Consider the following 14,828-nt stretch of genomic DNA (forward strand, 5'->3'; position numbering starts at 1 on the left):
GATTAATTCAAGTTCTGACAAAGCAGACCACAGGATGTAATTCAATAGAAGAGGACAAAGAAATGGTACCTTACAGGAAAGGTGTTTCACATATATCCACAGGGTGATCAAAGCCCTTAATCATCCACCAGAGATAGTAGGAGTCAGAAAAGTAATGGGAAAATTAAATTATTGGTCAAGGGTTTCAGGTGCTCAAAAGATCAATAAGGAAAAGTCTATGGTTGAAACTGAATTCAAGGGTTGCTAAAGAAATTGTGTAGAAACAAAGAAAGGAAATGAGCAGTTTTAGAATAAAAGAAAATTAGAACTTCACATTTATTTCTTGGAAAGAACACTAAAATGACTGAACTATAAGCCAGCTGTGGTAGTACATGCCTGTAATCCCAGCAACTAGGCAGGCTGAGGCAGGAAGATGGCAAGGTTGAGGCCAGCCTAGGCAACTTAGTGAGACCCTGACTCAAAATGAAAAAATAAAAAGGATTAGAGATATAGCTCAGATGTGAGTGACCCTGGGTTCAATTCTCCAGTGCCAAAATAAATAAATAAATGTCTGAACCTATAAGAAAAGTTGGCATTTCATGTTATGCTTTTCTAAAAGCTACCTCAAAAATAGATTCATAGATTCCATTTGCCAAAATTCTAGAGTTAATTGTTAATTCTAGAGGTAGTCAGAACAGATATTTTGAGGTTTCAATAAATACATATTTTCACTATATGTATGTCAAAACCATTTGTCCTTTTTAAACTCCTCCTCTAGCTCTTCTGACAGCTCACAGACCCCTGGGCTAACCCACCGCAAAGAGCAATTCTTGACCTGCAAGAGCCCTCTTGGCCATTTGTGGGTTCTTTGCCACATCTCTAGCCTCCATCTCTGTGGGAAGATAATGGCTATCTGACCTCAGAAAGCATCAGTGTCCCTTCCTGTCTCCTGTGCCTGGAGAGGTCAGTTAGAAAGAACACAGGTCAGACTGCCTGGTTTGTACCCCCAGCCCTCCAGCTGTGTGGCTTTGGGAGAAGTGTGTGGCCTCTCAGTGCAATGAGATACTATATTTACTTCTCAGGATTTGGGTAAAGATTAAGTTAGGTAGCTCAAAGCACTTATACCAGCAGCTCTCAATAAATGTTGACTGTTATATATTTGGGGAGTAGGAAGGCAGAGAAGCCTCAGAAACAGGTAGTAGACCTAGACTCAGAGCCTGGCTCTGCCACTAACTGGTTGAGAGATGTTGACTGATGAGATGCTGAGATGTCACCGTATCTTTCTCTGTGAAGTAGGACTGGAGATGCCGACACAAGATATGTCCTCAGTAGGCCTGTTTCTTTTCTCTGCTACTATTTCTCAGATTTACTTAACCCTGGCCTGGCTCAAGAAATCTTGACATGTTTCCCATTATGGATCCTCCACAAATATCTGGAATACATTGAAGGACTTTGGACCTAGTTTATATGAGGAAGTTTCCCTAACTCTGCAGCTCTGATAATCTACTGAAATTTAAATTCCAGTTGAGAGTATCGATGCACACAAGGCCAGCCCCCTCCCCGTTTTCAGACAGCTGTGAGCATGCAGGGGCCTCCTCATTGGGTCGGAACAGCAGGAGTAGGATTTAAAACACGTGTGGCTGAATTTTTTAGATTAGCATGTGTCTTAGTTTCCCAGGGTTGTCATAATAAATTACCACAAACGGGATGGTTTACCACAATCTGGATGGCTTGAAACAATAGAAATTAATTTTATCACGGTTCAGGCAGCCGGAAATCTAAAATCGAGGTGTTGGCAACATTTGTTCTTTTAGGAGGCTCTGAGAAAGTCTCTGTTCCACGTCTCTCTCTCTCTCAGCTCCTGGTGACAGCTGGCAATTCTCAGCATTCTGGGGTTTGTAGTTACACCACTCCAGTTTCTGCACCAGCATCCCATGTCTTTCTTCTTTATGTGTTCCTCTGTGGGTCCATATCCTTACCCTGTCATTTTCTTGTGAGGACACTAGTCACTGGATGTAGGGATAACTTAAAGTCTAACTCCAGTATGACCTTATACTAACTTCATTACGTCTGCCTACAAAGACTCTATTTCCAAATACAGTCACATTCTGAGGTTCCAGGTAGATGTGAATTTTGAGAACAGTATTCAACCCACTACAGCATGTATTATTTTTTAATAATTAAAAACAATTAGGATATAATTCATGTAAAAGGAAAAAAAATCCTATGATCTATACAGATGAGGTGTACTTTGGCCTTAGCTCCTCTTAGCTGGGGGACTATGAGTCAGCCACGCGAGGGGACAGCTACCCAAGAAAATGTAAAGGTTAGCCCTGGGGATGGACCTTCTCTCAGACCCAGAAGACATGCTCTCCCAGCAGATGCCCAGCTGAGACTGAGGGAGAATGATTCTTTTCTTGTTTCAAACCCTCCAGGGTTTTTACGGGTCCTTGGTGCAGATGTCATTGCTTGGTCTCCAAGGTCTTGTATGAACTGGACCCTCACTTTCTTATTCCTCTACCTAGCTGGTGAAAAAAAAAATATATATATATATATAAATGCCTAGCTTCCTTCAAAGGATTCTAGGGTTGTTTTTGTTCATCTTTAGTTGAGTTCTTGGTCTTCCTTAAAGCTCTTGGTTCACAGAAGGCTGAGTTCAGCCTATCCAGGACTTTGAGAAGACCTGGTTGCACTTCATCAGGGAGCCTGGGACCCTTCAGACCCCACTGCAAACTGAGGGAACTAAAGAGAATGCCACAAAGCTTCTCTGCTTCCCAAACCCTTTACCCTCAGACGAGAAGCCGACTTGCCCAGGAGCGCAGTGTGAAGCTGGATGCTTTCCAGCGCATAGAAGAGTTACAGAGTCAGCTTCCTGACACTGAGCAGCTGTCCATCCAGAGAAGCTCCCCAGGCGGTAAGCATGCCCTCCCCAGCTGGAAGAGTCATCCAGTCTCAGGGGTCTGAACTGCAGGAGGGCCTCAGTGACTAGCAATAACAACACAGTGGCTATGATCAATGGGTCATCATGGGTCCTCCGTGATATTTGTTGGATGAATGAACAGTACATGGATGAATGGATCTTAATTCTCATTTATTGTCAGAATTTTCTAATTTACTCCACCTTTAGTACTGACATCTAAAAGGTTTCAATCGATAACTGGTCCTGGGAGAATATGCCACTTAAAGAATATTGAGTACTTCTACATCCTAATGAGTTGCGACACCAATCACCGCATTTCTCAGATATTATTCATGAAGTCCATTATGCTTCTTGGGTGCTGAGAGCTCGAGGAGTCCAGTGAAAATGGCAATCAAAATAGCTCTCTGGCCGGGCATGGTGGTGCATGCCTGTAAGCTCAGCAGCTCAGGAGGCTGAGTCAGGAGGATCTCGAGTTCAAAGCCAGTCTCAGCAACTTAGCGAGGCACTTAGCAACTCAGTGAAACCCTGTCTCTAAATAAAAAATACAAAATTGGGCTGGGGATGTGGCTTAGTGGTTGAGTGCCCCTGAGTTCAGTCCCCAGTACCCTCCCCCAAATAGCTCTTTGGGCAGCGCAAGCAGCAGGCAGAATGGAACAGTGGTCCCCGGGACGATGCTAACCTAGCTTCCTCTTCAATTAGAGGAGGACTAAATACAGTGTAAGTACTCTTCTAGATCTATCACGAATATGACCAAATGTCATTAACCCTGGTTGTCCTATCCTTAAGACCAGCCAAGCCCCTTCCTTCCTGTTCTGTAGCATGGCCACATGAGTGTATGGGCTTTGGAGAAGATAGCTAGAATGCTGTCACTGCTGGTGGTGTGACCTTAGATAGGTTAATTAGCCTCTCAGTAAAGTGGGAATAGTTACCTCAGACTTATTCTGAGAATTAAATGGAATAATGCATATCTCACACTTAGAATAGTCTCATGACGGTAATCATGCAAATGTTGGTTACTATAATTTCATACATGTGTTTGTCCTTTATCTGTGTTTCCTTTTGGCTATTTGCCAATGTGAATAGCTGTGAAAACCGTCTTTCAGGAGTAGACAAAGTCAAAGATCAAATTACAGTGGGTTTACTCAGAGCAGAACTGGGCTTGCTGGTAAAGCCCACAGGGCCCCACTCTCTGCCTCTATGCCTGCCACCGAGCCCTCACCATGGGCACTGGTGTCCCCTGCCTGGCCACTGTCACTTCTGCCCCAGCCAAAGACAAAGCATCAAGTGCACTCAGGGTCCTGTTTTGGCCACTGACCCTGAGCAGCTCCCTGTCTTACACTGTGCCCACCACAGTCTCTGGAATTTTTCTTTCTCTCCTTTCCAGTCTGATGCTTCCAGCTTAGCCAAGCATCTTTTTTAATTCCCTTTAGGTTAATGTTTCCTAGTGAACTACCACTTCTCCCTTGTTGTGCCTTCTAGGAAAGTTCCTAGAAGTCACATAGGACACTTCTGCTTATGTCTCATAGCCAGTAGTTATCTAGAAGACCACACAAAGGAGACTGAGAAATGTAGCCTTTACTCTAAGATTCTGTGTGTGCAACAAAACATTTGGAGTTTTATTACTAAAGAAGAAAGGGGAGAATGGCACTTGGGGATCACTCAGTTCTCTGTCATACTACCAACAATCTGATTTTTGTCTCCACCTCTTCATTGAAGTGGCTCTTGCCAGTATCAACAAGACTTCCATGTCTCCAAGCACAGTGGATGGACACCATCCTCACTTCCTGCCACGCATGACCACACCCTTCTCCTAAGTTTTTGTTTCCCTTTATGTCCAAGGCTCTGGGCTTGTGGTTTCTTTCTCTTCCTCTGGCTGCTGCTTCTAAGTCTCCTTTCCAATTCTTCCTCCTGTATCCATCCTCTAAACATCAGTTATCCAGGGCTCTGTCTGGCCTCTTCTCCTCACATTGTTTCTGGATGATAATTGCCTGTGTTCCCACGGCTTAATCACTGTTGGCCAAGTCCACACCTGCAGCTCGAAACTCCCCTCCAAGCTCTAGACCCATATATCCAGTGACTCTTGGATGTCTGCATTCAGGTGTCTCCAGCTCACAAGTTCAGCAGGTCAAATGAAATCCATCTTCCTCTCCTCCTACAGGCCTGAGTCCTTTTGGGGTAGAGGAGGCACCATCTCAGCAAATGGTATTGCCGAATATCCAGTAGCTTGAGTCAGAAATTTGTGAGCTATTCTTCCTCACCCTGCAAATCCAGTTCATTGCCTTTGTCAGTTAGTTTGAACAGCTCGCAGTCTAGCTACTTAGGCTTCCACGTCTCCTGTCATTCACCTCTTTTACGTGATCATATGACCCTCAGGCAAAATACTCCATCCAAATTTTGACATTGTCACTCAAAATGGATAAATATGGATTACATCCCCATTTTAAGCTCTAAAATTTTATAATTAAATCTGGGCCTACAGCAACCAAAGATCTAATTTATAACATTTTGAACTTTATAGGCCTTATATCCCAGGCTCACTGCTCCCTAAGTTCTGCTTCTACATTATCCAGATACTCCCACCAACATTTTTTAAAGACTAATCTTATGGGCAATAAAATAACAAGAAGAATTCAAAGACCCAAGACTGTAAGTAATGATAAGTTCATTTACATGTATGAAACAATGAAAATTTTAAATCTGATGTCATGGTTTTAGGTTTAAGTTTTCAAACTTACATTAGAAAAATTGTACACAAAGATTTTATCTAGGTAATTTGGATCTGGATAAAACAATTCTAATGTTGAAATCATTAAGTCCAATGGTACTTTCTCAATTGCAAGTCAATCATTGGGTGTGAAAATGAGTATCAACAACTTGCTATGTTCTATCTCTGATTTTATTTTTTAAACCATCCATAATAATTAATTAGCAGCATTGGCTCTCTTAGTTGATTTTCCTAATAGAGAAGAAATAAAGAATTTCAGAAGTCATTTTAAAACACATGAGAGCTGGGCTCAGTGGTACACACCTGTAATCCCAGAAGGAGGCTGAGTCAGGAGGATTGTTAGTTCAAAGCCAGCCTCAGCAACTTAGTGAGGCCCTAAGCAACTCAGCAAGACCTTGTCTCTAAATAAAAAAAAAAATACAAAAAAGGACTGGGGATTTGGCTCAGTGGTTAAGTGCCCTTGAGTTCAATCCCTGGTACCAAAAATAAAAAATAAATAAAAAAGAATTTTAAAAAATATTTTAGCTTTTACTTGATATAAAACATTTACATACTCTTTTACTACCTTCTCTACACTTCTTTAGTATATTTTTTGCTCCAATATCTTTCAGAGCCCTAGCCCCGAGATTTGCATATCTAATCTACATATTTAAGAATCCTTCCCCTTATTTTCAGAAAAAAATAAGAAGAAAAGACGTAATCATTTCTTCAAAGAAAATTATGTCATTCTCAGAAGTTGTTTAAATTGGGTAATTCTTCAACTGATGGTCTAGTTATTAGTCCAAAAGTTTGCTGCAATATTTCTAAACTTAAGAAAGGGGAGAGGGCTGGGGTTGTGGCTCAGTGGCAGAGCACTAGCCTAGCACACGTCAGGCATTGGGTTCGATCCTCAGTACCACATAAAAATAAATAAAACAAAGGTCCATCAACAACTAAAAAAGAAAAAGAAAAGAAAGTGAAGAAACAGGTTGGGACCAAACTAGCTGACACCTTAACAAGTCAGAGCCTTGTGGTTAATGGTTACCAATGCTTGGCTCACCAATCTTTGTGCAGTCACCTTCAGTACCCATGGGGATTGGATCCAGGACTCCCATGGACACCAAAATCCATGGATGTTCAAGTCCCTAATTTAAAAAAATTCTTAAAAATATTGAACTTAATTACTTTCTGAAGCTAGAAGTTGTCTTACTACTTCAACTTTCTTATGGCACTTTTAAACATCTTTTTTTGAATGAACAGTGGAAATAAACATTTAGAGTATAGATTTTAAGGCACCCAAAAAGGCATAGAATTTTCATACAACCTACATACATTTACCTATGTACCTCAAATCACCTCTAGATTACTATAATACCCAACACAATGTAAACGCTATGGAAATACTTGTTACACTGTATTGTTTATGGAATAATGACAAAAATGTCTGTTCATGTTCAAAAGGGATGCAATTTTTTTCAAATATTTTTTTGATCCACAGTTGAATTTATGGATTTAGTGCTGATGGATACATGAGGGCAAACTTTATGTCTATTCATTTTGCAAAAGCCTTTTCTTTCCTTTTTGGTGACCCGCTGGAATTAAAGGTGTGTGCCACTGCACCTGGCTGCGAAAGCCTTTTCTAAAAGGAAGCAAAGTTCAGTTTGTGTATGTGCAACCACAGGGCCTTTCAAGATTCAGTTAGTCTCTATTTCACTCCTGAAGACTCTGCATACTTTGGGCGTGTTGGTGATCACAGCTCTTGTGATTGAAAAGGCTGCCAATCCCAAAAAAACAAATGCTAAATGTTTACTTTGATATAAGTGGGGTGACTCAAGGTGGGGTAGGGAGGGAGAGCAAGGGAGGAAGATTACCTCTAGATAGGGAATAGGGGTGGGAAGGAAAGGGAGGGGGTGGAAGGTGGTGTTCATCATCATACAAAATACATGTATGAAGATGTGAATTTGGTGTCAACATACCTTATATACAAACAGAGATATGATAAATTGTGGTATAGGTGTATTAAGAATTATGGGCTGGGGATGTGGCTCAAGCGGTAGCGCACTCGCCTGGCATGCGTGCGACCCGGTTCAATCCTCAGCACCACATACCAACAAAGATGTTGTGTCTGCCGAGAACTAAAAAATAAAATATTAAAAAATTAAAAAAAAAAAGAATTGTAATGCAAAAGAAAATCAATAGGAGAGCTCATGTATAATGGCATAATTTGGTGTGAACATACTTTATAGAGTTATGAAAAATTGTGCTGTGAATGGATAATTATGATGTAATGCATTCCACTATTGTCATGTATGAAATAAATAAATGGGGGGAAAAAGAAAGAAAAGGCTGCCATGTAGCTGACTAAGTGCCTAAGTGAAGAGAGTGAATATTTGAGAGATTTAGGTGGGTGATGGTCAGGGTTAATTATTCATCGGCCATTGCCCTAATAAATAAATAAACCCTATAATGAAGTATATTGCGGTCCCATTAGCTTGTGTACAATAAAGGGACCCCAAGTAAAAATCCTGAAGGCCAGGAAAGGCACAAAGTTAGTTGGAACCATTTCAGACCTAACTTAAGGTCTGGCTTCTTAAACAAGGCCTCTGAGTCAGGCTAGATAAATACTGACTGAAGAGGAAGTGGCTGAAATGTAGGGACACAAATGATTTTCTAAAAAATACCTTGGCATTAACATAAGTAACAAAATATTAAGGAATTTGTGGTTTGCTTTAGACAGATAAGTCTTTTTGTCCTTAGCTGGAAATGGCTTTCCACTGATGGATTCATTCTTGACCATTTCCCATATAACAAGTGGCAAAGTAGGTATGAGAAGGCACACTGAAGGCATAGCCCAGATGGAACCAAAGATTTTAGTCTCATTAACAACAGTTATCTTTTATTATGCTATACCAAGCAATATTCACCATCATTTTAAAAAAACAATACGATGTGCTTAATATTACAGGTACCCATTAAACACAAAAAGAGGACTGATGAGATTTTCCTACCCAATGTGGCAGGAGATGTCCAACTTACAGCTTTTCAAGTCCAAACAGCTCCATCCAGAATCCCATTTGGATCTGATTGGTAATCACATCTTTTCCCAAATTTTATTTCTATGAGCATTTGAATAAATAAAAATGACTCTTACCCCCATTAAGCCTTTTATCTCATTTTTCTTATCTACTACCTTGGAAGATAGTTCGCACTGATTTACATTCCTATAAGCTCTCCCTTGCTGCTGGCCAACCATAGCCTCTCAATGTGACTTTGAGAGTTACCAGGTAGGCGGGATAGCCAAGACAGAGGTCCTGCTGCTGGGTTATGTTTTACTAGGTGAAACCACTGTATCTGAATAGAGCTGCATCCAAATAAACTTGAAAGCACCATCTTACTCGTTTCACTTAAGAACACAATCCCTCTTCAGTCTTTTATTCCTACAAATGTCAAAGTTCTCCTCAGACTTAGTAAAGTCTTAACCTGTTTTTTTTGTTGTTCTTTTTCAAAATCTGAGTAAAGCAATAAATAAATAAATAGAACAGACCTAAGAAACATATTTACATACATAAATTTTTGTATTGTTATTTACTACTAGTTATTAGACCAAAAACATATATTTCAATAGTTTGAATCCTAAATGTCCCCAAAGACCCATGTGTTAAAGGCCTGGTCCCGAGCCCATAGTGTTATTGAGAGGTGGTGAAACATTTTTAAGAAGTGAGGCCTAGTGGCAGGAAGTTATGTCACTGAGGGAATACCCTCAGAGGAGATATTGGAAGTCATTCCTCTCTCTTCTGTTTCCAAGGCATTGTGAGGTAAGCAGCTTCCTCTGCCGCATATTCCAATCATGAAGTATTACCTCACTATAGGCCTAAAACCAGTGGGGCTTATTGACCATGGAATGAAAACTGCAAAATTGTGATCCAAAGTAAACCGTTTTCTTTTTAAGTTAATTATCTAGGATATTTGTTATGGCAACGCAACTCTAACACATACATGACATATGAGTCTTTTCTAATTATGGAGAAGGTTGAGTCTATTCAAAGCAAATTAAGTTATCATTTTTTGCCAAAATGGATTAAATATTTAAATGCACACACACAAGCTTATTTCAGAAACAGAATATAAAAAACAAGAACAAGAGGAAGATTGATCTTTGATATCTAAACTCAAGCTTCAGCATAAGATACCATACAAGTTATCAATTTGTTATAAGTCAGCTCAGATTCATTTTCTGTTCTGCGATAACTTATCTGGACCTTGTAAATGTTTCCTCTTTGTCAACTGGCAAATGTTAAACTCTGTCAGGAGAGAGTATGGGAGCAAATCTGTAGGAAGAAGGATTTCTCTTCAAGGTTCTGGTGTGCTCCTCTAAGTACATCCTTTCAGTGTGTATGGCTTTAGCAGCATCAAGTTCTCACAATACATGTGGCTTGTACCAAGTCTGATTCTAGCATTGCATGCCCTTCAGGGTGGAGTGCCTCTGGCACAGAACCTCTTCTGAAGGGATCCCTCCAGCACCTCCTTGGGTGACTTTGTCACCTCAGAGAAATTCTCTGTTCTCTTGTAAGCCTTGTCTAGGTAGTCTCTAGTTTGGATCTGAGCCTTGGAAGGTAGTCACTGCTCCTAAATTTGCAATTCCTATATTTTTTAGAATTTATTACTTATCAGACAATCCCCCATTATGCTGATCCTTGGGTATAGTTAATGATTATTTATGTTAAACATTCCATGTTTGAATTACTATGTGATTTCTGTCTCCTTATTGTCCAAAGGTTGAAACAGAACTGGTACCAGGAGTGGGGTGTTCTCAGATAGGCCCACAAAGATGGAATATGTGGATTTGGTTGATCACTATGGGCTTGGGACGAAGCTTTTGGTTGAACACAGACTATGATCACATTTGGGTCTTAAGTTAATACTCACCAAAGGGCATCTATAGCAAAGGAAGCTCTTATTAATCAAGTTGACAAAATAATATGCCCTGAGAGTATCAGCATCATTTTCCAGCTACTCCCTGCTTTCTCAATGGGACCCACAGTAGTAGGGATGGAGCTCATATGTGGGCTTAGCAACAAAGACTTCCCCTTTTCCAAGCCGACATCACTACTGCCAAGTGTCTATTCTGTCCAGAGCTGAGACCACTAATGAATATAATTAATTGCAATATAATATTATATTATACAATATAATGCCAACCCCATGGTTAATCATTATCTACTTGGTAGCAGGTTGATGATACTGGACTTCTCTCATCATGAGAGGGCCAGAGATTCACCTTCACTAGAATGAATCCATATTCTGTATATGTATTACCTTCCTTCCCATAATGCTTCTGCCAGCAGCACCTCCAATCCATATACTTACCGAAGGTCTTATATGACATTTTTCCATAGCATTGCTTCTAAGCAAGAAATAAATTTCACAGCAAAAAATATGCTGCAGTGAGCTCATGCCCATAAAATCAACATGGCCCAACACCGAGAAGTAGCTGATCTAATTGTAAGGTCAAATGGTTCACCCACTACTCATTTATGACAGCAGTTGGGGACACCACCCTGAAAGTGTAGCACATGCTTTGAACCAGAGTATATGGGTCCAAGAATCAGAGTAGTAGCGAGTTCCTTCATGATTATACTTCTTATCCCAGCATCTGGAGAATGCTAAAAATTGGAGGTTTTAGTCCTCAGGGGATGCTTCAACCAGGGACACAACAATGGTTCCACTTATGTAAGATGAGACTGCCACCTGGACTTCCTTATGTTCCTAACAAATAGGCAGAAAAAGGTGTATCTCTACTGGCTGGAACGATCAATCCTGATTGCCAATACAAGATTGTATTGCTAGTACACAAAGGAGGCAAAAAGGACTATATTTGCAACATAGAGGATGCCCTGGGTGTCTAAGCAGTTCCATGTCAATAGTAAAGATTAATGAAAACTATAACAACCAAAATAGGTAGAACAATTTGAAGAATCAGAAACTTTGGCTCTAATATTTAGGTCTTTACCAGGTAAAGAATCCTAACCAGCTGAGGTTCTGGCCAAGGGCAAAAGAAATACCAAAGAGGTAGAGAAAGGAGGTCACAGGTTTAAAAAAACAGGGACCGCAATAGCTTTGAGGATTTTCCATTTTCCTCTTTTATTTATTTGTATGTTCTAACCATTTTCATTTTAATTTTATATACAAGTTTTGGGAGATTAAATTTACAATTTAGTTTTTAGGTTACAGAATATTTGATGAAACAGTGACAGAATTGGAGGAGTCATTAATGTAATCAACAATGAAAATGATTGCCAGTACTAGGCATCTTCTTATTTTGAGAAAGGGGAGTGAAGTTGATTTGTAAAAAATATAGGTCAGGAAGAAATGTCGGACTATCTCATTGTTGCAAAGTTTTGAAATGTGCAGAAGGGCACATATGGAAGCTTAATAGCCAAAGGGATGGACTGTGACCCTTTTCCATTTATCACCTCTCAATCTTCCTGTCACTACCCTACACTCCCTTAAATGACTTCCCAGATTGCCACTGGTGTGACATCTCTCCATGGATGGCTTCCCTGGCACCCACTCAGATGGATTTGTAGCTACTATGAACTTCACTATGCAGACAGCCAGGGTTGCATCATCTCTGATGAAGCCTGGAATTAAGCTTAAGATAGTGGTGGTGGCCACTGCCTAGTTTTGTTGTTGTAGTTTTTGGTACTGGGAATAGAATTCATGGACACTTTACCACTGAACTACATCCCAGACCTTTTTTTTTTTTTTTTTTTTTTGAAACAGGGTTTTGCTAATTTGCTGAGGCTGGCCTGAAACTTGTGATCTTCCTGCCTTGGCTTCCCAAGTTACTAGTATTGCAGGCATGTGCCACCATGCCCAGCTCTCACATGGCTTCTTTTCAATGACACAGATCTCTTTGGCAACTGCACCCTCCTTGGCAACACCTTTAAACATGTTTCTTTTTTGGAGAGCCAAACTCAAGTTTTCCAAATTTTCCCTCTTCACTTCTGATTTTCACAGTAAATTTAGCTAAAAGGAAGCAATAAAACCTGAACTGCTACCTGAATATTGAGCTGCCTTGAAATTTCCTTCACCAGGTAAACTGGTCTATCACCCTTTAAGTTCAGCTTCCCATCAAGTCTCAGGGATGGGTAAAATGTAATCAAATTCTTTACCATGGTGTAAAAAGGTATGGCCTGTCCAATTCCCTGTAGAGTCCTTATTTTCACCTGCAACCTCTTGAGAAACCTTTACTAATCAGCATTCTGGTCTTAATCCTCACCAGAATTGCCCTTTGAGTTCTGCATACAGCATCCTAGGCTTTCTCTAACCTGCTTCTCCAAACTCCCCACAAACCAAATCCAAAGATTCCTCAATTATTCTCAGGTTTAGTCATACCAACTCCCACTTCTTGGTACCAACGTTGGGTGTTGGTTGGCTTTGTTACTGTGACAAAATACCTGAGATAATCAACTTAAAAGAGGAAAGGTTTATTCTTGCTCACAGTTTTAGAGATTTCAGTCCATGGCTGGTTGGCCACACTGCTTTTGGGCCAAATAGCACATCATGGCAGGAGGATATAACTAAGGTAGCTGCTTACCTCATGGCAGCCAGAAAGCAAAGAGGAAGGCTGGGATCTCAACATCCCCTTCAAGAGCATGTTCCAATGAATGGACTATTTCCCACTAGGGCCCACCTCTTAAAGGTTCCAACCCTCTCTATAGCACCACAAGTTGGGGACCCAGCTTTTAACACATGGGGGACAGTCATCCAAACCACAGCAGTATACCAACAGAGAAATTTAAGTATTTGGTACAGCTACATACACTGATTTGGAAACTTGAAAAGACCTCCAAGTAGTAGCAGTAGAATGCATTTTGACATATCACACATAGTGAAAAAACAAACAAACTTGTAGGAGGACTCACAATAGACAAGAAATGGAAACAACTGTGTCTAACTGATGGAATGAAGAAAGAAAATGCAGTACATATGCACAATGGAATATGATTCACTTAGGAATGAAGTCTTTTTCATTTGCAACAACATGGATGGAAGTGATTATGTTAAGTGAAATAAGCCATAGAAAGACAAGTACCATATATGATCTCACTCATATGAAAGATCTAGAAAGGTTGATCTCACAGAAGCTGGGAGTGGAATGATGGGTTCAGAGGCTGGGAGAGTACAGGAGGGGAAGGGGAGATCAATGGTACGAAGTTCAGCTACATAGGGATAAGAAGTTCTGGTGTACTATTGCATATTAGGATGACTTAAAGACAGATAAATGTTTTCACCATCAAGAACTGTTTCACATAGATGTTTATCCTGATTTAAACATCTACACAAAATGCATGTTTTGAAACATCACATAGTATCCCATTAATATATAAATTTATGTATCCGCTAAAAAATAAATTTAAATATAAAAAGCAAAAAGTTGAAAACAACTAAGAGAAAATAATATTGTGGCAATGAATTGTTGAACATCTTACTGGAAATAATAAAAACCTGCAGAATGTTAAAATAAAAATTCACATCATATATTTTGTAAAGACAGGTATAATTACATATGCACAAATTTTTGGAGGAAGAAGGGTTAATATCAGTTAGTTTGTTACCTTTAGAATGGAGGAGGGCAAGTGGATGGGACCAGGGATGGTTGAAGTAGATTTACACTACCTACAATATTTAGAAAAAAAGTTAAAGTGTATTTATGTATAGCTTGATAACTGAAAATGAGACATTAAAAAAGTCCTGTCTTGAAGCCAAGTGCAATGGCACATGCCTGCAATCCCAGTAACTTGGAAAGCTGAGGCAGAAGGTTCTCAAGTTCTATGCCAGCCTCAGCAACTTAGCAAGACATTGTTGCAAATAAAAGGACTGGGGATGTAGCTCAGTGGCAAAGTACCCCTAGGTTCAATTCCCAGTATCCCCAACCCAAAACTAAAATCCCATCTTGAGAATTTTTCTTCTGGCTAAAATGAAGTGAGACTAGACTCATTCTGAAGCAACTAAAAAGCTGAACTAAATATATGAAAGGTTCCCTCTCCTCCGCCCCCAATACAATGGATATTAGGCAAATAATAGTGATCTCTAAGTCATAAAATAAGGCAGGGAGCCCAGGCAGGGCCCAGTTGACTTCCTTAGTTGAAGAGATGGAGCTGAAAATCACTGGAGGTGAAGGTAGAGAGTTCCATGGCAGAGGGCCAAAGGGCAGGTGCA

General features: G+C 40.1%; 1 protein-coding gene across 1 annotated transcript in view; it reads left to right on the top strand.

The window, feature by feature from the left end:
- Window positions 1-8,706, top strand: part of CEP57L1 (centrosomal protein 57 like 1) — a 237,698-nt gene extending 228,992 nt beyond the window's left edge. The window contains exons 45-47 of the mRNA XM_081294808.1: window positions 2,773-2,893; window positions 5,418-5,545; window positions 8,569-8,706. Of these exons, the coding sequence (XP_081150934.1) occupies window positions 2,773-2,893; window positions 5,418-5,545; window positions 8,569-8,694 (375 nt within the window). The 3' untranslated portion in view covers window positions 8,695-8,706. The remainder of the gene's footprint in view (window positions 1-2,772; window positions 2,894-5,417; window positions 5,546-8,568) is intronic.
- Window positions 8,707-14,828: the final 6,122 nt, after the last annotated feature.

The sequence above is a fragment of the Spermophilus citellus genome (assembly GCF_964194105.1).
Source record: "Spermophilus citellus genome assembly, chromosome: 5".
Taxonomy (NCBI): Eukaryota; Metazoa; Chordata; class Mammalia; order Rodentia; family Sciuridae; genus Spermophilus; species Spermophilus citellus.